The 23,381-nt window shown below is 44.0% G+C and overlaps 1 protein-coding gene across 1 annotated transcript in view; it reads left to right on the plus strand.

Moving 5' to 3' along the window:
* The window catches only part of LOC119171533 (uncharacterized), an 83,371-nt gene extending 61,351 nt beyond the window's left edge, over positions 1-22,020 (plus strand). The window contains exons 4-10 of the mRNA XM_075892206.1: positions 452-658; positions 1,475-1,771; positions 16,557-16,907; positions 18,311-18,676; positions 19,536-19,826; positions 20,822-20,949; positions 21,696-22,020. Coding sequence (XP_075748321.1) covers positions 452-658; positions 1,475-1,771; positions 16,557-16,907; positions 18,311-18,676; positions 19,536-19,826; positions 20,822-20,949; positions 21,696-21,890 — 1,835 coding nt within the window. The 3' untranslated portion in view covers positions 21,891-22,020. The remainder of the gene's footprint in view (positions 1-451; positions 659-1,474; positions 1,772-16,556; positions 16,908-18,310; positions 18,677-19,535; positions 19,827-20,821; positions 20,950-21,695) is intronic.
* The last annotated feature ends 1,361 nt before the right edge of the window (positions 22,021-23,381 follow it).

The following is a 23,381-nucleotide window of genomic DNA, read 5'->3' on the forward strand; positions in this document are numbered from 1 at the left end:
CGTCTTGTACTATATGTCTTAAAAATTATATATTAATCCCCGAAACGGTAATGCGAACATGCGTAAAGCTGGGGCGGGAAGAAGGTTGTGTGGCTGCGCTTGAATTTTAGCCAGCTGAGGATATTTAACTTGCCCTTATAAATAAGCATGATGAACGTAATCCTTACTACAAAATGGCCGCATCCAAACCACCATATTGAATCTCGTGCTATAGCTCTACCTATTATTTTTCAGGCTGCAGCTGATGGGGCATCTTGAATTTTAGCGAAGTTTTGCTGTAACAGACTCACACGTAACGTCCTCCGTGTCATAAGATGTGCCGACGCCTAGTTTTTCCTGCCAAGTGTTTCTGTGTGCAAAACTGTGCAACGCGTGTCGTGTTATCGTTCCCGGTTAACGAGACATAGATGCAGCTTCACACCGTGGTGTTGCCATGCGAAATGCATCGCAGGAAAGCCGCGGTTCCTTACTACGTGGCAGAATAACTTGGGCGCTGCGGCGAACGTGAGCAGCGTGGTGGAAGAGGACGACGTGCATCGGACGTTTCTTCGCATTGAGCCTCTGCGGCGTCACCACTGGGGCCTGAACGCCACGTGCACGGCTTCCATTTTGGACGGTCTTTTCTCCAAGTCCCTCTCGGTTCACGTACTCATACACCGTACGTATTGAGGTTTATGTAGGCCTTGCGAAGCAAGAAAACAGAAAAAGAGAAATGCCTAATGCAGTGCTGGATTGCTTCCTTGGCAGAGCAGTTGTTTTCAACAGAAGTATTTGAAAAAAGGGCCACTTGTATCCCACCTAAAATATAATACATCCACTCGGTACATTATTGGTACTTGTGTGAATAGAAAAAAAATAATTGGAGGCAAAATGATTTGATAGGTTTCTCTTAAATGAAAGTACCAGCAGATGTCCGCTTGTTACGCGTAGGCGTACACTCGTATCGAGGTACTTACGTTGCAACGTTCTAATGATATCAGGATCATTATTACACAACGCTTCACAATCTATATCGAATGCAACAGTACTACTATACACGATCATTTGCTTGGAACTAGCGGCATTATGATCAATTATCAACAAAATAAATGTAACGGAAAAACCACGTTGCATTACAAATGGCTGAGGCTATCGTGTTATGAGGTTCGTTATATATGTCGACAGTAGCTAGAATGCTTCGCTGTGTAGGGCTCTCCAACAAACCGGATCAGTGTTTCACCAACATGAAGGAATTTTGTGTTATCTTGCCACTGATTCTTCCTAAAATGGGTACAGTTATCTCGTTTTTCTCTGAAACCAAGGAAGCCAACACTATTTGAGAGAAACATAGAGTAATTGTGTGGGAAAATTTTGTATTCTCCAATGCATAATTAGCTTTCATTGTATATCATAAAATTTAGCATCTAAAACCAGTGCCATCGAAATTCTGTGATAGGATAAAGATTAAAACTGAGAACACTTGCACTCTTCCCAGTGCCGCCAGCGAGCACCGTCATAACGGCAAGCCACACGGAACTCTACTTCGAAGAGCCGGCCGAATTTGTGTGCACTAGTAGGGGATCACGTCCCGCGGCAGAAATACGGTGGTTCTTGGGCTCGAGTCCTGTCGAACCGCTCCTGTACCGCACCACGACGGACGGCAATGTCACCACGAGCTTCGTGCTAGTCACACCGACGAAGGAACGCAACGGAGAGCGGCTCAAGTGCGTCGCCTTCAACAAGAGTCTACGGGGCTCAGAGCTGTCGTCTGAGACGCTGCTAGAGATAAAATGTGAGTACGCCACCATTTGACTAGTGTTCGCTTACCATTGTTCCCAAGTTCTTGGCTGGCAAAACAAAAAAGTTGACCTCAGACGAGGCATCTTGGTTATCAGAGGGACGTGAATTAGGTGGGGTGCAGACTAGTTTTAAAGCTTCCGCCAGCCAGTATGCGTGAACGAAATATGGGAGGACGGAGGGTCACTCCTCACCTGAGGAAACTATTCAGCTTCCCTTCAGAATGATTCGAGGCGGACTCGAATACACGTCAATCTATGCATTCACTCTACGCCTTGCCTTCTTGCGTAAACGCCTGCCAAGGGAAGCCAGACGCACCTGTACTTGATAGCCCCAAAGAGGACAATCTCTGAAATCTAATCCCCATAACTACCCGCACTTTTCCCTATTTCTTTTTTTATGCTTTCCTTCGAAATCATCCAAGCACGCTCAGTAGTGACACCACATTGTTTTTTTTTTCTACCAGCCAGTGGCATATCTAAAAGGTAGAACAAATAGCCCGTGGCACCCTCCCCCTCTGAATTTTCTTCGCGATGGCATAAAAAACAGAAAGGAACCGTTTTAAAAAAGTGGCCCCTCTCACCCAAGAAAAAGGAGCTGCCTCTTTCTCCCCTTCGAAATAAATGGCTGCCTACTCCAATGCCCTAGCAGAAAGATTCTCTCATTGTACTTGTTGCGTTGTGGTTTGTGGATATAACGCACTTCTTATTAGTATTGATAATGTGCATATTTGCATACTTCACGGAGTTTAATGAAGCCCTCTCGATTTCGCAGACGTGGAGGTCCCCAAAGACTGGACGTCGATAGGTAACATGCATTAGTTAACGCACCTAACCAAGTTCTAATACTAAATGCTCTTTCCACTTAGTCCGATTAGACGTTACCATTACTTAATCACAAGCGTAGTTAAAGAAATTATTGTGAATAGCGTGAAACTAACGCCATGAAGAAATGCGGCTCGGCAATGCAAGCCCTGTCCTGTTTGTTTAATTCCCGGCCTTCTGTTGGTTTTGCCATGTGTACAATCACTATGAAATACCAACTGTACTAACTCATATTTATGTAAGCCTTGTGAAGCAAAAAACCAGAAAAAGAGAAATGCCTAATGCAGTGCTTGATTGCTTCCTTGGAAGCAGTTGTTTTGAACAGAAGTATTTGAAGAAAGGGCCACTTGTATTGCACCTAAGATATAATACATCCGCTCCTGTCGTATAAGTACCGTGCGCTAACCGATTGCGTCACAGGAGAATACAAAATACATCCGCTCAGTACATTATTTGTACTTTTGTGAATAGAAATAAACACAAGTGGTACTTGTGTGTGTTTGTCATTGTGCCATTGAGTTACTATTTTCATTTTATACCAGGACAAAAGCGCCAGCGCAGAACATAAATGAACAGAGTAGGATTCACGAAAAGTTTTAGCAAGGTCTATCAATTTCAGTTTCTGCTGCAATAACTTATTTACTGTCTGCGCTTGAGGGTATAGACATTAAGTGAAGAACATGATTAAAGAGTAATAAGGTAGATTAAGCAGGCCTTTGCAGCAGCAGCGTTCGATCAATCACGAAATGAAGAAGAAGGCACATCGCCCAACCAAGGTGACCTAACTCAGCCACCTCCATTATTCAAAGAACAGCAAAAACAAGGCAGGCTATATGTCTAAGAACCAGTAATCAAGACTTGCATTGAGTCATATTGTCTTCTTTAAGAAATTACGATATCTCTGTTGTTACCTTTTCTTTGCTCGACCAGACTAACAAGGATAGCAAACAAACAGTATCACCTTTAATGCATTGCTAAATTCATCAGGGTAGACTCGACATGACTGCAATTTTTTATTCAGTCGACATTACGTTAGGCAGAAGATAATGCAACTGTTAGAAATGCTCACACACAGCTGCTTTCAAAAGGACCCTACAACACGTCACGAATTTACAACCTTGCTTATGATTAAAAATCCGTAAAAAGTGGTTGTGTCAAAACATAAGCCCCACACAACCTCTGCTTACGAATTTTTCATCGCAAGCTTCTATTTCTCCATTCTACCATTTTTGAACAACCATGCTTATTTGTCACAAGTTTAGGTTTCTTCATGATGTCATTTTCCTCTCTCTACGACCGACCTTTCCTAACATTACTGAATAACGTTATTAGGCGTAAAAATCTTTTTTTTCAAGTGTGATAAAGAAAACTACTCTAATGTAAGAAGGAGCAAGCCTGGAAGTGCATCAAATGAAGTACGTGCGCGAACAATGAATGTGTGAAAAGGCGAGTGATAGGGTTCAAGTGCGCGTGTACGTATGTTTCCCTAATGCGCACACAAGTGAGTTAGTGCAAGCTTTATGTGTATCGTGCACTGAGTAGAAAACCATTATTCATCCTAATCATGTGGACTAGTAATATAAGCCTATACTACAAAGCAAAGCTTGATTCTATGCTGAGTTCCTTGGCTTCATTTAATGTAAAGTTGACATATACGTAGACAGTGCTTCATAAATCGCACCTGAAGAGGATATGAAAAAAATTGCGCGAAAGATTGCACGGTATGTAAGCGAGTATGTGAGATGCGATTCATATGACAGTGTTTGTCATTGTGCCATCCAGTTACTATTTTCATTTTATACCAGGGCAAAGGCACCAGCGCAGAACATAAATGAACAGACTAGGATTCACGAAAAGTTTTGGCAAGGTCTATCATTGCCAGTTTCTGCTGAATTAACCTATTTACTGTCTGCGCTTGAGGGTATAGACATTAAGTGAAGAACATGGTTGAAAACGTAATAAGGTAGATTAACCAGGCCTTTGCAGCAGCAGCGTTCGATGAATCATGAAATGCAGAAGAAGGCACATCGCCCAACCACGGTGACCTAGTGTGCGGGCACCTTAGAACCCATTATACCCGGCGACAACGTTTCTTCGCACTGAGGCGAAAACTGCAGAGGTGGTGCTTTCGCACATGCAGCACTACGTGAAATAGTCAGTACTGGCGCACGTCTCGTAACGCTGTGGAAAGTGACGGGGGGCGCACCGTCAGGGTTTCATGAAGACGCAGACGTTGCTTAGCGTTTGGGTTGCACGTAAAAAGCACGTGTTCCTCGCGCGTTTAGAGACGCGATGTCACTACGAATAAATTAAGGCGAATACGACTACCTTAATTCAGCGAGCTGCGTCCTGTCTCGAATAGCTCCACATGCAAAATAAAGTAGGAACTTCTAAATTTTATCGTAAAAAATGGCAGGATATCCACGGAGTGAATGAAGGAGAGTGGGGCGAAGCATCCATCCGTCCATTCGTTCTTGCTTCCGTCCGTCCATGCGTCCGTATGTGTGACCGTCCATGCGTCCATTCGCCCGTCCGTGCGTCGGTCTGTTCGTGCGTCCGCACGTCCATCTGTGTTTACGTCCCTGCGTTCGTTCATGCATCCGCCCCTGCGTCCGTCCATGCATCCATCCGTCGGTGCAGCCATCCGTGAGTGCGTCCATGCATCTGTCTGTGTGTCCGTTCATCCATCTATTCTACACTCCAAGTACCACCATCTCGCACCTTTTCATCATATGGATGGATGGATGGATGGATGGATGGATGTGGCTGTACCCTTTAGATCGGGTGGCGGCTAACGCCACCTAGCCGTAATACTTAGAGAACTAACCTTTACATTTATCTTTTTTTTGAAGTTGAGGATTCGTACTTCGCAGTGAAGGGTTTAATTTTCACTCGTGCCCTGACTTTAGCCACCAATCAGATAACCTTCTTCTAGTTAAGTCTACCCGCTTAAAGTCTATTTTGCCCTCGCTGTCCCTAAATCCCAGTGCTTTGAAAAACTCTGCGCCATCATCCGGAGCTATAGGGTGAAGCCCTTTACAGAACATTATCAAGTGTTTGGCAGTTTCTTCTTCCTCTCCACACGCTCTGCATAGTGTGTCGACCCCTTCGTATTTGGCCCGGTATGTCTTGGTTCGCAGTACTCCCGTCCTGGCCTCAAACAGTAGAGAACTACCCCGAGTATTATCATAGATCCTTTCCTTGGCAATTTCCTGCTTAAAAGTTCGATAGATCTCTAGTGCGGACTTCTTAATCATGGCCATTCTCCACATGTCAGTCTCCGTTTCCTTCACTTTTTTCTTAACCGATAGTTCTTTTTGGTTTGGCCACCTGCTGTTTTCTAAGTATTTACCAGTCAACTTCCTGGTTCGCTTCCTCCATTTTGTATCGACATTCTTCATGTACAAGTAGCTGAAAACCTTCCTAGCCCAACGCTCTTCCCCCATTTCTCTCAATCGCTTCTCAAATTTTATCTTGCTGCTAGCTTCCCTGCCCTCAAATGATGTCCATCCCATATCACCTTGTACTCCCTGATTTGGTGTATTCCCGTGAGCTCCTAAAGCAAGCCTACCTATTCCACGTTGCTTAATTTCTAATCTTGCTTGCACTTCTGATCTCATGCACAAGACCGCATTGCTGAACGTCAGCCCAGGAACCATGACCCCTTTCCATATTCCTCTCACAACATCATACCTATTGTAATTCCACAGTGCCCTATTTTTCATGACTGCTGCATTCCTGTTACCTTTAGTCGTCACGTATATTTCGTGTTCCCTCAGATACTCGGACCCATTGCTTATCCATACGCCCAGATATTTGTATTTATCTGTTATCTCAAGCGTGACCTCCTGTATTCTAAGCTCACTACCTTCGTTGTCATTGAAAATCATGACTGCTGATTTTTCCCTACTGAATCTAAAATCTAACCTATCTCCCTCATTACCGCAGATGTCCATCAATCTCTGCAAATCTTCCTTGTTGTTGGCCATTAGCACTATATCATCTGCGTACATTAATGCTGGTAGTGCCTGATCAATAAGTTTTCCTTGTTTGACTAAAGAGAGGTTGAAGCCCAGTCCACTTCCCTCTAATTTTGCCTCTAATCCTTGTAGGTACATCATGAATAATAAGGGTGACAGGGGGCACCCCTGCCTAAGCCCCCGTTTTACCTCTGCAGGCTTGGATACCTGTTTTTCCCACTTTATAACTACCTTGTTACCTTTATAGACACCCTTTAAAAGATTAGTGACTACATGTTCCACGCCTAGTGTGTCCAGTATTCCCCACAATTCCTCTTGAACCACGCTATCGTACGCTCCCTTGATATCCAAAAATGCTAGCCACAGGGGCCTGTGTTCTTTTTCTGCTATTTCGATGCACTGCGTCAGTGAGAACAGATTGTCTTCCAACCTCCTGTGTTTCCGAAACCCATTCTGCAGTTCCCCCAGCACCCCCTCATCCTCTATCCACGCCTGCAGTCTTTCCTTTATAATCTGCATCGCCAGCCTGTAGACCACTGATGTCACTGTTATAGGACGGTAGTTGTTTATGTCAGCTTTGTCCCCCTTTCCTTTATAGATCATGCTCATCCTGCTAAGTTTCCATCCATCGGGAACTTCACCATCGATTATTATTGTACTCACTGCCTCTCTCAAAGCCTGCTTAGACTTCGGACCTAATGTTTTTATCAGCCTAATTGGAATGCCATCTGGGCCTGTTGATGTACTACTAGGAACCCTTTTCTCAGCCCTTTCCCACTCTTGTTGTGAAAATGGAGCCATTGCACCACTTGATTCGTCTTTGTCTATTGTGGTGCATAAAGTACTTCTTTGTTGAAATTTTTCTGTCACCCTTGTTCTTATATATTCAATAGCTTCGTCTCCTTCTAGCCTAGCACCTTGGGCTGTAGTTATAAAGTTCTGCTCTAGGCTCGTCTCATTTCTTAGGGAGTTCAGATGGTTCCAAAATTTCGCAGCTGCCTTTCTATCTTTTTTATGTACTTCTGCCAGCCACTGAGCTCCCTTCCTTCTAATCTTTTCATTGATCAGAAGGGATGCATCCCTTCTACAGCTTAGAGAGGTTGCCCATTTTCTTTCCACATCATCTGTCGGTTCACCCCGCTGCTTAGCATGTCTGTGTTCCCTAGAGGCTTCCTGACGTTTTGCTATGGCTCTCTTAACTTCCTCATCCCACCAACTTTTGGGTTTGTGTCTTCTTTTCCGGGGTGACTTGTCACGCGTCTTAGCAAGCTCTAGTTCAAAGAGTCTAATTAGATTCGTGTATGTCCACACTGTCTTATTATCCTCCGTGATTACTTTCTCAATTTGTATAGTGGCTATTTCACTTTGCATTTCTGGATAAAAATTTTCCTGTAGTTGCTCATCTTGTCTTCTTCCCACTTTCACTGCTCTTCCAAAACTTAGCTTGATGCGTTTGTGATCGCTACCCAGACTTCTGGAGCCACCTTCATCTATGTGCATTTCCCTGAGCTTATCATACATCCTATGTGACATCAGTGAATAATCTATCGTCGACTGAAGCCTTCCTACCTCCCATGTTATTTGCCCTTCACACTTCTCGGTACTGTTGCAAATGATCAAATCAAGCCTTTCACACATATCCATGATCATTTTGCCTGTCGGGTCGGTATACCCATCTATATCTTCTATGTGCGCATTCATGTCTCCTAGTATAATTATCTCGCCCTCTCTTCCTAACTCCTGAATGTCCTTTGATATACACTCTACCATTGCCTGGTTTTCCTCTCTGGCCTTTGCTCCCGTCCACAAGTACACGAAACCAAGGAGTGTCATTTGACCTGCCACTTTCCCTTTTAGCCATAAATGTTCCTTGCACTCCTACTTGACCCTTTGCCAGTCTGTACTTTTATGAATGAATGCCCCAATACCACCCCCCTTTCTGCTGCCTTCTGTTCTATTACAATACTCCCACGCGTAGTCCGGATTGTTCGGAGGTTGTTCCATGTCCCTGAGATGTGTTTCTACAAAACCGTATACCACCGGCCTCTCTTCCCTTAGCTGTTCTTCTATCTCTTCCCACTTCAGCCTGTTCCTACCACCCTGCATGTTAATATACCCTATGTCTGAATTGGCTCGGCGCTCGTGGCTACGTCTATTTATGCCCCGGACTCTACCTATCTTAGATATTGGTGCCACTTTGAAATCGTATCTGTCCATACCACCTGTCAAAGAGTCTTTCTGGTTGTTTTCCTCGTTGCTAGCTATCCTGCACCCCGAAGGGCTCGCTTGCCCCCCAAAAAAGCTACTGCGCGTCCTGCAAGTCGCCAACCCACCTCATGACCTAGCCGCCCATCGAAGTGAATTCTGTCTCGTTGAAAACCCCCCCACCTATGCACCTCTCTGTTTATTTCCACCACCTCAAAGCCTTTCTCTCGACTCATCCGCCATATCTCTTGGTTTGCGTTGACCACCGCTCTTTGCAGGTTGATATCACGCACCGGTACCTCCGGTATCGTGCATATCACTACCTGCACCTTAGGAGAAGTGGCGCGCATGTCATCGACGCCTTTCGCCAGTGTGGCTGCCAGTCCTGCTGCATCTTCATTTAGGACATCGTTTAAACCGCCTGAAATTATCACGAGGTTTCGTCTATCAGCTGTCGTTTTGAGCTTTGCGCTCGCTTGCTTCATGACTGCTTCCATCTTGCGTCCTGGGAACGCCCCTACTGCAACCCTCTTGTCACCTCTTACCCTCTCTTTGATGGCTTCTGTGCATCGATTTAAATTTGAGTCCCCGGCGATTATCACATGCTGTGACTTTTCCGCTGGAGCGTTCTGCACCTGGGGGCTACTTGCACCTGTGACGCCGGCTGCTTTGTTCCCTCCCTGCCCCACCACTACCTCGCTGAAGCTGGGCCTTGCGACAGTTGAACCGGCTAAACCTGTTTTTTCCAAGCTTGCTTGCTTTTCCTTCTCCACCGTTCTGGTTGCCGGTTCCCTACTGTTCTCTCGGTAGGTCGCTTCTTTGTTCAGCTTCGCTAGCACTTCCTCGGCGGACTTCAGTCTTTCTCCCATTGCCCTCGTTTTCTCTTGCTCAGTCGCCAACGCAGTCTCGAGTTTGGCGATTCTCATCAGCAGTTCACTCTGGGCAACCATCATTTTCTCCATTTTTTCCTCGACCTCACATTGCCTACACTTCGCGTCAGCCTTTTCTCCATCCGCTTCTACGCTTGGGTCCACTTTTAAACCCACTCCACATCCTGAACACATTACAGTCTTTTTAACCATGCCTTTCTGACACCAATTGTCCCTATACTCGATAATTACTAAACTCGAGCCCTGCACTACGAGAAAAAAAAGAAAGTCCAAGCTCTACTACAAAAATTTGCGTGTTCAATGTACGCGCACCTCCCCAACGGGGTGGCAAAAGAAAAAAAACAACAACAAAAATTCAAACACACACACCCGCACTAACTAATAATACCTGGTGACTGGCCCCCGAAAAAGCCGTATACCCTAAAATAAGTGCTACGAAGATTTCAACCACAGCCTTATAATTATAGAGACAAGCTCAAAACATGCAAAAACACTTATCTGCGCAGTCGATCCGGAGCGCTCAAAAAACACGTCCATCCACCTTGACAGCCTGAACTGAACTGAATAACCATATATTCCACATATGCACCGCCATCCAGCGGACATTCCAAGGACTAAACGAGAGGTGGCACACGCACACTTTCTTACGGCTTGCGCTTCGTGTCTACTTCCCACCTTTATTCACCTCGAGTTCATGGTATATACTAGTTCACTGTATTCATCGCACTGCGGCCCAACGCTCGCTAAACAACAGCTTGTCATTTCACGGGCAGTCCAGGCAGCAAGAGAGCCGTAGCATTTACAAGAACGCAGCGCCCGTAAGAGAACGCTGGTGGTGGAAACGCTGGTGGTGGCAGCGAGGTTCAGCCGTCATTTCACGGGCAGTCCAGGCAGCGAGAGAGCCGTAGCATTTACAAGAACGCAGCGCCCGTAAGAGAACGCTGGTGGTGGAAGCGGACAAGGTGTCTTCGGAAGCGGTCAGCGCTACTGGGAATCAAGTGAGCAGAACCGGGAACAACGCCCCCTGAAATACGTCACAGCTCTGCTATAAAACCACCGCTCCAGCGAGGATCAGCCGTCATTTCACGGGCAGTCCAGGCAGCAAGAGAGCCGTAGCATTTACAAGAACGCAGCGCCCGTAAGAGAACGCTGGTGGTGGAAACGCTGGTGGTGGCAGCGAGGTTCAGCCGTCATTTCACGGGCAGTCCAGGCAGCGAGAGAGCCGTAGCATTTACAAGAACGCAGCGCCCGTAAGAGAACGCTGGTGGTGGAAGCGGGCAAGGTGTCTTCGGAAGCGGTCAGCGCTACTAGGAATCAAGTGGGCAGAACCGGGAACAACGCCCCCTGAAATACGCCACAGCTCTGCTATAAAACCACCGCTCCAGCGAGGGTCAGCCGTCATTTCACGGGCAGTCCAGGCAGCAACGAGGCTGAACGGCAGCAAAAAATTTACCTTGCTTTACGCAGGTACGTGAACGACTTATACTTTGGCTTCTTTGTTCCTGGACTGCTCAGTGAGTGACGGGTATTATGGGTGATAAGCCGCCCACTACTGTGAAGGAACTAGTTAAGGCCTTGTCAGATTTTTCTGCTAGAATTGATACCAAACATGATGAGCTAAAGAAAGACATCACAAAGGTTATTGAAGGCGAACTACAAACTCTTAGACAGTCAATCAACTTCATGAATGAGCAATTTGAGCAATTCAGGGTGGAACTTGGCGAAACAAAGAAAGAACTTGCTGCGGTGCGAGCAGAAAACCACGCGATTAAAAGCGAAAACAGTCGCCTCGTCAAGAATATTAAGGAAATAAAACAGGAACTCACTGCTCAGCAACAATATAGTAGACAGAATAACCTAGAAATAAAGGGAGTTCCTGTGATGGAGGGGGAAAACTTGGTCTCCACAATGCAACAGCTTGCCAGCTACCTGAAAGTTGAAATCAAAGAAACAGATATAGACGTCGTGCACCGAGTGCCATCAAGGAACGCGTCAACACCTAACATCATAGTTAGGTTTCTTTCGAGAGCTGTGAAAGATAATGTTCTGAAGACTGCTAAGAAGCAACGACTTAACACGACAGCTTTAGGTTTTCAGGGCATCGCATCTCCAGTGTACATAAATGAGCACTTGTGTCCGGCAAACAAGGAATTGCTAACAGCCGCTCTAAAGACAAAGCGGGAAAAAAAGTGGAAGTACACCTGGGTAACTGGTGGAAAGATTTTGATGCGGAAGGCGGATAATTCACGTGTGCTTCACGTCACATGTGCTGAGGATCTTTCCAAAGTTGTTTGAGGATTGCCTGCTTGTTTCTGTAACCTGGAGTTTCCTATACTTTTAAATGGCGTTTTCTTTTTCTGAGGTTGAAAACATATGGCTGCAGCAGGATCATTTCGCAGTATTACATTGTAATATTCGCAGCATAAAAAAGAACTTCGATCATCTGCTTTCGTACTTATCACAGCACTCGTTTAAATATGATGTCATCGCTATAACTGAAACTTGGCTTCGAGAAAGCGAATCAGTTCATTTACCCGGCTACGTCATGCTTTCGCAACCTAGAAACAGTGCTACACGAGGAGGGGGTGTGGCGCTATTTATCAAAGACTGCTTTAGTTTCGTTCACCTTAGCAATAGCTCATGCTGCAGTTCATCGGCAGAGACTCTTTTTATTCATCTTCAGAATGGTGTCATCATCGGTGTAATATATCGTCCACCAATTTCCAGTGTGGCTGATTTCATTACTGTGATGGAAAGTACCATGATACCCATTGTGGCCTCTAAAGCACCTATTATTGTCTGCGGTGATATTAACATAGACGTGTCTGGAGATACATGTGATGATTACGTGTTTTTGCTACAATCAGTTAATCTGAGAAATGTTATTTCATCACCCACTCGCATAACAGACCACTCGGAGTCGATTATTGATCACGTGTTGTGTAACGCTGACCTGGATGTATCGGCAGGCGTATACGCTGTTGCTATTGCGGATCACAATCCCACCTTTCTATTTTTACCCCAGAAATACATTTGTGCTCCTGCCATACCTGCCATTAAACGAACAACACGTGTCGACTATAATTCCGTGCAAAAACTACTACAAGGAACGAATTTTGATGCCCTCTATGATGAAGACGTGGACGTCGAGTGTGATAACATTGTAAAATGCATTATGGATGTCATTGAACGATCAACGCGTAGCTGTTCGCGCCGAAATTATGACCATGCCATATGTCCATGGATGAATAGAAATATACTTGAGGTTTTGAAGCTGAAAGATTTTTACTACGACAAATGGAAAAATAACAGGAGCAATGAATACTACCATCAAAATTTTAAGCTTTACAGAAACAAGTCAGTAGCAATGATAAGAAAATCCAAGAAGTGCTACTATACCAACCTAGTGAAAACAAATGATGGTAACACGAAGAAAATATGGCAGATTGTTAAAGACGTCACTGGCATGGGTAGCAAAGAACGCATTACACCTGATAATCCAACTCGTGAAGTGGCCGACAACTTTAACGATTACTTTACTAATATTGGTCTCAGCCTTGCGAGGAAGTTCCCTACTCATATGCAGAATTTAAATGCACCCTGTACTGTTACCAATAATTTTGATTTATGTGATGTAACTGAGGATGACATCCGACAAGTAATTAATAAGTTACCAGGGAACAAGGCAGCTGGACATGACGCCATATCATCAAGGATTTTAAAGGAGAATATTGATGTATTGTGTGGTCCCTTATGCCATATATTTAATCATGCATTTTCCTCTAAAACTTATCCTAGTATACTTAAGACCGCCAAAGTAATACCAGTGTACAAATCTGGTGATCGGAATCTTCCGGACAGCTACAGACCAATATCTGTTCTGAGTAGTATTAACACTACGCTTGAAAAACTAATATCGTCGCAATTAAGGCGCTTCCTGGGTGAACAGAATGTACTTTGTCCCCAGCAACACGGCTTTGTTGCAAACAGGTCCACTTCAACTGCTGTTTCGATGCTTACGCAATATATTAATTCCGCGCTACATGAAAACAACATAGCAATAGCAGTATTTTTAGACATACGAAAGGCATTTGATGCTATTAGTCATTCCATTTTACTGGAAAAAATGCATTCTTATGGGATAAAAGGTAACTCGCTTGATTTTTTTTCTAGTTATCTATCGGCACGCAAACAAAAGGTAGTCATTGGTGACATCAAATCATCCTACGGTTATATTAAATGCGGGGTGCCACAGGGTTCAGTTTTGGGCCCTATATTGTTCTCTCTTTATATTAATGATGTCCCGCGATCCCTACAAAGGTCAAGGGCACTGATGTACGCGGACGACACTGTTTTAGTTTTCACAGGACACTCCTTAGCAGATTTACAAAATGACGCGATGACCGATTTATCGAACATTTCGAAATGGTTTGCCAGGAATCAGCTGACTGTTAACTGTACTAAAACAAAGTATATGGTGTTTCACTCTCGTAGGAAACATATTGACGCTGAATCTCTTAACCTAACAATAAACAACACTCCTATTCAACAAGTTCCTTGTTTTAAATATTTAGGCGTCACTTTTGATGAACACTTACACTGGCATGAGCAAGTACAAAGTGTGTGCGCAAAGCTAGCCTATGGCTGCTATTCTCTAATAAAAGCTCGCCAATATTTTCCACAAGCTATTCTCCGCACACTCTACTTTTCATTGTGTCATTGTCACATAGGTTACTGTCTGGAATCGTGGGGTGTGACGTACAACAGTTATCTAAAAACTCTTGAGCGACTTCAAAAGCGTACACTGAAAATCATAAGCCAAGGTGAATCAGTAAGTAATATTTTCCAATCACAACGCATTCTCTCAGTTCCGATGTTGCGTGACTACAAAATTGCTGTTTCAGTAAATAACATAATTAATAGAAATTCACCTTTGCCTGCTGATCTTTTTTCAATTCCTAAACGCAATACGCGACATGCTTCGAATGGTAATTTCAATCTGCCCAAATGTTTTAATGTTTACGGAGAAAGACTGATACAGTTTAGTGGAACAAAAATATGGAACACGGTCCCCCTAGAGATTAAAACGGCACGTAATTTCAGCATGGCATGTAAATCATTTTTTCTGTGGAGTCAAGACATGTAAGCATGTGTGTGTGATTCGATTTTCATTGTATTTTTTTAATAAGTGCCTATGTATAGAAACTAGCTGCAAGCTAATAAGTATGCATATCTGCAAGAAAAAATGTATTACTGTGTTATCTGTATCACATGATTGTTTTTTTTATGTTGTTACCTCAGAGCTGACCTGTACACTTTTTTATGTTGCACATTGTATTGGACCGTCCACTAGCCACTTTAGGCTATCGGTCCAAATAATCCCTGTAATTGCATATATCTATTTATGAAAATAAAGCTTCATTGATTGATTGATTGAAAAAAAAAACCTTCCTAAAACCAAGGAGGTTATGCCAGCGAGTATAACGTAGCAACCCTTTCTTGTCAGATAGTGCTCAATGTACATGCCAATGGCTGCTAGCGGGAATGAGAGACAGGAGAATTCGGCTTTTAGTTAACGCGCACACTGCGAATTTTTTATTGTTCAACAGTTCACAGAAGAAATCTCTCACCGGTACCACCTTGGAGGTCAAAATGTAAGACTGGTTACACACTATGACTACTACTACGACTACGAGGAACGAACGGGTGCCGTTATAAGGAGCTTCTCCCTTAAAATACGAACGCTATTGTCTAACTATACATTCACTGGTGGTATATATAGGGTCCCCGCGATATGGCTCCGTAGCCTTCGCTCCAATGCCAAAAAAAGTTGTCGCAGAGTACAGCAATGATTTAAGAATAACAGCGCACGCGCAGTGCCTGAACAGTGTTAGGCCGGTGCCTTACTGAACGCCATTGCATGACACGCATAGTTTTGTTGAATTATCATAATGAGAAATGAATACCGTAGTCCATACACTCATAGCATTTCTTGATACCCATTGTGAATGACGATATAATACTGTTAATGAGCTATGCTTGGTGTGCGCAGTATTACGTATATTCTTGTTCCACCAAACGTGGCCACGTGCTTTCTGAACCAGTGGTGAGAGCAGTTTTGCTGGATTCGGCAACTCACGACTAGCAACATGAACGATTGTAACCTAACACAAAACTTGTAGCATAAAAAACGTGAATGTATAGTGCACGAAAGACATTTTCTTACTTTTTGTAGTTTAAGTAGCACAGGGCTGTGTGCCGACTTGCTTATTCACTGACTTGGGCGTTGTTATACAGCATTACTTTTATATCGATGAAAATCGAATATATGGCACATGACGCACAATTTCGCTATTGCCGTTAGTGTCACCTTTTTTATGTCACAATTTTTAACTTCTTTCCTCGCCTGGTCTGTCCTATGTGCAAGCGAAAGCAGCAGACAGGTGCATTTAAAGCAGAGATGAAAGGCCCTAGCTGGCTCCCTCGGGCAAACGAGCAGGAAAGGGTAAAGAAGGGGGGCGGGGGGTCGATAAGTAGGCTCTGGACACAATGGTACAGTAGGGATCGCTGGCGCCAGCGCTAATTCTACTTAGATCAACAGAAGGCTCACACCCTTGTACGTGCTGCTCTCTCGCCGCTTACTTCCCGTTGAAACGACAGACAGCATGAAAGGTGGTTCAATGCCTGGAAAAGCCGTATTCCTTTACGTCCGCGTTTTGCTGAGTGACGCTGAATTGTAGCGTAATGCTGTTGGCTGCTAGCGTTATAACACTTCAAATTGTTGCCATAGCCTTCATTGCTGTGCCCTTGCGGTGAAACTTTGACTTTATAACCACTTACTCATTTGCTTGTTTTGCTCGTTATATCAACTGAATACGCAGACAAACCTCAGGTTACTCTCGAGTTTGGAGCGGGCCTCAAGGAGTCAATGATCTACGAAGGCCACGACATATTCTTTGTGTGCAATGCGTCCGCCTATCCCAGCATCACGGACGTCGTGTGGAAGCTTAACGGCGTCCCTCTGGAACAGCGGCACGAGCAGCACAGGTTTCTGCCGCAGCAGTCGGCCAACACTTCCAGCTCAGCCTCGACGGCTCGGGGACCGCTCATCGTCAACCAGCGCTACCTGGTGTTGCGCAACGTGCAATCTCCCGACTCGGGAAACTACTCGTGCACAGTGACGAACCCCGAGGGAGTGACCACGTCCAAGACCCTTCAGATACGCATACAACGTGAGTATGGCGCCATTCACCAACGCCCGTTCCGAAGTACTTTTTATTTGCTACAGTGATGATTATCTGAACAACAGCGATCATGACTTCTCACCGCCTATTGCGATTGTTACCGATGCTTGTACTGCACCAGAGAAAGAGTGTAGCTTTTCAGCGTTCACTTTTGTCACACAAAATAATCATAGCTAATTTGCGTCTCTTTCCTCACTTTACGCACGCGCACTTGGTAGATAAAAAATGGCGAAATCACCAATGACACAGTTTTTCTGGCAGGAATGTGCTGAGCAAAGAATTTCAAAACGGCAAATTCAGGAAATTCAGATAGCATCTATCTTTGCTGTGAGAAAAACTTTTCAAAGTGAGCATTTGCTTTCAGATTTCGCATGGAAGCACTACATCTAAGATGGGCCCTTGGTTGGAAAACATTTATTCACAGTCAGTGGACGTGAATTTCGTAATCCATTGTTGCTTCCGGTTGCTACGTTCTGAAGCTAGAGTTGCACTTGACACACCTAAATCTCGACAGCCGCCACAAATAGGCCTGTTTATTGCAGATATTCATAGGGATATGAGCTATATTTGAAGAGTCAACTGAATCATTGTTTTTATAGACTACACTGTAAGCTCTGGTTGACAATTGTATTGTCAGTGATAAGGCCTGAGTGCTGTACGATGCCAGTGCACGTTTAAAAAAGAAACAAAAGGCGGTAAGCATTTCCAGAGGCCTCCAGAACGGCCTCTTATAACTAAGTTATGGTTGTGGCACTTAAAATGGCACATATAAAAATGAAAATCACTCGTGCTTTTCGCTAGTATTCAGAATAGATTGTCGCGAAAGGATTAAAAATATCAATCTCTGACTGAGTTGACCATTAACCTTCGATTTTGTGTTACTATTGTATATATCGTGCTTCTTCAAGTTAGGTATAGAATCGCATAAACGTTCGCAACAAACGAATCAAGGAAAACACAGCTGCAATAGTCAGAACGTTCTGTTCACATTACTTGCATTAGAAGAGTTCAGCCAAAAGTTAATTGAAAAGAAGAGGGAGAGAATAAGTCACAACATACAACACACGAAAGGGAAAGTGAAGGAGCCGTCAAACAATAGATAGATAGATAGATAGATAGATAGATAGATAGATAGATAGATAGATAGATAGATAGATAGATAGATAGATAGATAGATAGATAGATAGATAGATAGATAGATAGATAGATAGATAGATAGATAGATAGATAGATAGATACTCTTGTTTGTCGATAGTGAGAAAGTGCTCGTAGTGCAACATTTGTGTGAGGAAGATTCGCTATATCGGCGTTATGGTGGTACACGCTGGGTCTTGAGAAGCACGTATACCCGCACATGTGTGCCCTTCTATTTTTTTTTCCACATGCCGCAGATTCTCCTCGGTGTCAGAACCCACAGCAGCAACACCATGCCAAGGTGGTCTACACGGCTCCGTTCGAGGAAGTGACTCTGTCATGCGATGTGGAGGCTGACCCCAGCACCAACCTGACGTTCCGCTGGTCCATGAAGGAGAGCCACAGAGCTTCCATCGCCACGGCGTCTTTGTCTCCTGGAGACGCAGTGCTGCGAGAGGCGGCGTTCGCGCGCGACTTCGACGGCATGGCTAGAGCGTTCGCGTCACGCAGCGTGCTCACTTTCGTTCCTCTGCCCGAAGAGCTTCACTCGACCTTCCAGTGCTGGGCAAAGAACCCCGTTGGCATCCAGAAAAAGCCTTGCCTGTTTCGTCTACTTCCGAAAGGTTAGTTCTAACCAGTTGGAAAGCAGCGACAGCCTTGATCTATCTATCTATCTATCTATCTATCTATCTATCTATCTATCTATCTATCTATCTATCTATCTATCTATCTATCTATCTATCTATCTATCTATCTATCTATCTATCTATCTATCTATCTATCTATCTATCTATCTATCTATCTATCTATCTATCTATCTATCTATCTATCTATCTATCTATCTATCTATCTATCTATCTATCTATCTATCTATCTATCTATCTATCTATCTATCTATCTATCTATCTATCTATCTATCTATCTATCTATCTATCTATCTATCTATCTATCTATCTATCTATCTATTACTTGTTCCTCTGAATCATTCTTGCTATACTTTATTTTTATCGACCCTTTTTATTTCTTTTTATGTGTCTATATTTCTATATTATCTATCATTATCATATTTTCGTATTATCACAATATCTATTATCATACTATAATCGTCAATTCATTTATGTTCTTCTTAGAGAGGGACTGTCTATTCGCAATCTGCAACACGCCACTTTGAGTTCCACGTCCGCGCCCGGGCCTAGAGACAGCACGCCTTCGCCACCTCAGAGCAACTTGTCACTGTTCGCATTGCCATCCGGACTTACATGGGATAATACAAGAACAGTCCCCGAAACCTTGTTCGACATCATGCAAGAAGTCGTCTTGTTTGTTTATTTTGTTTCGGCCGCAGGTGCGGCCTTCATCAGAAGGATTCTGATGAAGGCCGGACCCGCGGCGAAACGTCAATAAAATCACTTCGTACGTGCATCTTCTCCACTATATATATGCCCTAGTCAACTACCTTTTTTTTTTGTGCCGTATTCGCAGAAACACCGAGTCTTGTGCGCGAGTGTCAGCTCCTAAATAAGACGCTGACGTCATTGCTGATTGAGTGCCAGCGGCGTAGCGATGACCATCACACGTTCGTCATGGAGCTGCACGACGCCAACAGCAACCTGCTCGTCCGACGTGTCACTTCCCCGACGCCGCGTTTCCAGCTGAGCGAGCTTCGACCGACGACGTACTACACCATCCTGGTGTACACCACCAATGGTGTAGAAACCAGCCGTACTCTGAACATCTCCATCTCTTCTACGGAAGCCGCTATGGCCAAGACTTGTAAGTGGTGTCATTATTTTTTTTAGTTATCTGCACTGTGACTTCTCGAGTTTTGTAATGCACCTTTGGCCGATGTCGACACGGAGAAAAAACATTAAACAGTCACACTGAAAATAAATGGGATGTACCAATGAAGTCCAGCTAAACTTATTTTCGAATGTCTCAAACTACGGCAGATTATAATACAACGGCAGTATCTTTTGTCCTTGCTAAGTATCTATACGTTTCTGGCATTCACTGTTTATGAAGTGCAACGTATGCCACCTGTATGCTAGATACAACTGTATAAATAAAGAGGTTTGTAATATCTATGCTGGTTTACTCATCTCGAAAGCACGGAATTTCCTGTCCTCTGCAGCAGCTGAAGTTTCACTGTCACGTCTATGATTTTGTGTGCCAGAAGAAGGAGCATTTTCATGAACCAGGCAATTAAGAATGATTCTCATTTCTCGATTCAGCGGCGTAGCATACCCGTAGATTGATATCATTGTTTTGCAGTTCAGCTTGCATTTCAGGGTCTGGAGAGCTTTTTTCTTTGAGAAGTGGTGTCCTGTGAGTAATCCCAAAGAAAAAAAAAACAGTCGCAAGGTTTTCTAAACATCGCTACGCGGACACAATCGAGTGGTGATCACAGTTATTGTAGACTAAACCGGAATTACGTCAAAATAAAGACGTAAGCCTGCGTAGGAACGTTGTTTCTTAGTAAAATAACCGCTATAAGTAAATATAAAAACCGCTATATTATAAAAATACTTTTTAGTGATGAGTAAGAAAAAGAAACAGTATTATGTTTACAGACTAGTTTCTAGCCTCGGCCAGCAATAAATTCTACACGCTCGGGTTGCTAAAATAACTACATCCATACTTGTCCCCCTTAACGAAGCTATTCAAGCTTGTTATGGCATAATAAATGTTTAAAAAAGCAGCGTGCGTCAGCTACATTGAAGATGTATAACATACGCACCGTTTCTCCCCGTTTTGTTTCGTTCCCTCAGATGAGAAAGAGGGCGCGCTATCCAGTCTTAACCTGGGAGCCATAGTAGGACCCGTGGCCGGGAGCATCGCCATCCTCGCAGCTGCCGTCTGCATTGCATGTTTCTGCAAGAAGCACCACAGACGAAAGGTAATGCATTGCCGAACGTGGAATTTCGTTTTTCTTCTATGTTGTTGTCAATATGTTATTTTTTGTTTTGCATGTGTGTTACAAGCGCTGGTTTTTGCAACCACATTAGCATCACTGCTAGTTCCTTTCGCGTGTCCAAAGATTGGCTAGGGAACTAGTAGTTAGTCTGATGATGTGACGAAATCACAGCAATGTTCAGCGAGGTGTTCTAGTTCACTGGCTGTGCAGTAACGTAGCAGCAGCCGGAGTGTTATATTAAGCTGAGACACACACCTTGTGCAAGTGTGCAACACACACCTCGTGCAAAGACACACACCTTGTGCGAACCTTGTACGACACCTAGTCGCGCTTTGTACGCTCCCTCCACCAAGATAATCGGATCTCCACACATATAATGTTGAAGCTCAGGTTATCCAAAAATGACAAGCAGCACAATGTGCTCGTTGACTTCGTTTACTCCCGCTTGCTCACCATGTGTCCGTTCTGTTCACGTAATTGTTATGAAAGACAGATATTAGGTAAAATACATTTGTGCTTGTTTGTGCACACATGACAGACCGCCAGTGAATTTACTTAGGCGGATACTAATTGTGGAAAATAAAGCCGATAAAACTTCATTTTTGTGATTGTTTAATGTGCTACCATTTTTACGAGTGCTTTGACTTGCGGTAGGTTTCAATATTGCTACGCAACACAGTACACCCCCACCAGCTGCTTTAATTGTTGCTTCAAAATTGACCCCTCAGGAGAAGCCTGTGGTTGAAGAGGCACCCGCTACCAGCCAAGGGGTGAAAACCGAGATGTTCTCCATACCACTGGGCACCCAGACTAAAGTCGACTGCAAAAGAGATGACATCGGCTCCGCAGTCGAGGTTGTGGCACACTACAACCAGGACATCTCCGAGAAGCTTCCCCTGCAGTGCTATGGAAGTGTGCTATGAGCTTCCACGCCACTCAGCCTTCCGTCTTGACCACCCACTGGGTCATTGTGTGAATAGAAAACGTTGGTGCGCGGGACTGGGACTCCTTCCGAGGACATGATATACGGACTGTTACTTCAGTGATATCACTGTCGAGGCTATGGCCCGTATTCACAAAGGCTCCTCAATTCGAAACTTGACGTCGAAGGATCCCTGGGGACTGTGTTGGGCTGAGATTTCTGCAACGCGAAAACACTCAAGGATCTCTTGAGGTCGAGTTTTGAGTCGGAGAGCGTTTGTGAATACGGCCTATGTTTCGCTATTTTGTTTGGACCAAGCGCACGAGGTTGGCGCTACAATGAAATACCCAGCGCCATTGCCTGAAAAATATGTCCAGTTTGGTGCTTCCCTGAAGAAAAAAAAACAGTACGGAAGCTGCAACCTTGTTTACTAAAAGCAGTGCTTCTGTGGACCAAGTACGTGAAAGTGCGGCAACAAGTGTGTACAGTGAAGATTGTTACTCCAGCGTAGAATGTCACTTCAATCACGTAACACTTGTTCGTTCATAACACTAAGCCGGATACAAATAATAAAGTATTTTTAAGAACACATACACAATCTCATAATTTGCGCGTTCTCATTGTGCGAGTTCACTTTCTCGTTGTCAAAACAGTGATATCTTGAATAAGCAATGGCAACGACGTGCTGAAGCTATCATTCTCTCGGAACGTTTCGCGAACGTCGACACAACAAACGAACTTTCGTTTTTCAAGTTCTCGAAGGAAGCACATGAAAACTACGGATGTTCAAACTATGTACAGGATGTCCCACGTAACTTTAGCCAGAGTTTAAAAATATGCCAGAACACGTAATTACGACGCGAACAAACGCATGTTGCTCATTGTTGCCTGGAGTTAGTCTGACTACTTTTTGTGTTCTCAAATATTGTTTAATTAAATATGTTTAATAACTAACTTTTCAAAATAGATAAAAATTTTAATGAGAAAGTTGTAGATCGGTTTGCAAAACGTCCGATTAGACAGTTTTGAGCTTTATATCTGTTAGTATTCGTGTTTTTCTGCGAATTACAAACACTCGTCAAATACAAAAATACCATGTGACAAACCCGCTTAAGCGTCAGTGCACACGATAGTTCTAGTGCTCCTTAACGTTCCGCGTATGAACGACACGCTTCCCTCGCACTGGTTCATGACAGCGATAAGCAGTCACAGTGGTTATCGTTTTTGTGACCGATAGCAATACGTGTTCATCGTAAAGCCATCACCATTGTTGCGGCCCTGCAGAGACAGCACAATGGGGCAAATGCTATGGTGATTCCTGTGCGGAACGTTAGGGAGCACTAGAATCATTGTGCGCACTGGCGCACGAGTGAGTTTGTCACGTGTCAAATATTTTTGTATTTCACCGGTTTGTGTAATTACCAGAGAAGACACTAATACCTAACAAATATAAAGTTGAAAACTTTCTAATCGGACGTTTTGAAAGCTGATC

Source organism: Rhipicephalus microplus, chromosome 4 (assembly GCF_043290135.1).
Source record: "Rhipicephalus microplus isolate Deutch F79 chromosome 4, USDA_Rmic, whole genome shotgun sequence".
In the NCBI taxonomy this organism is placed as follows: Eukaryota; Metazoa; Arthropoda; class Arachnida; order Ixodida; family Ixodidae; genus Rhipicephalus; species Rhipicephalus microplus.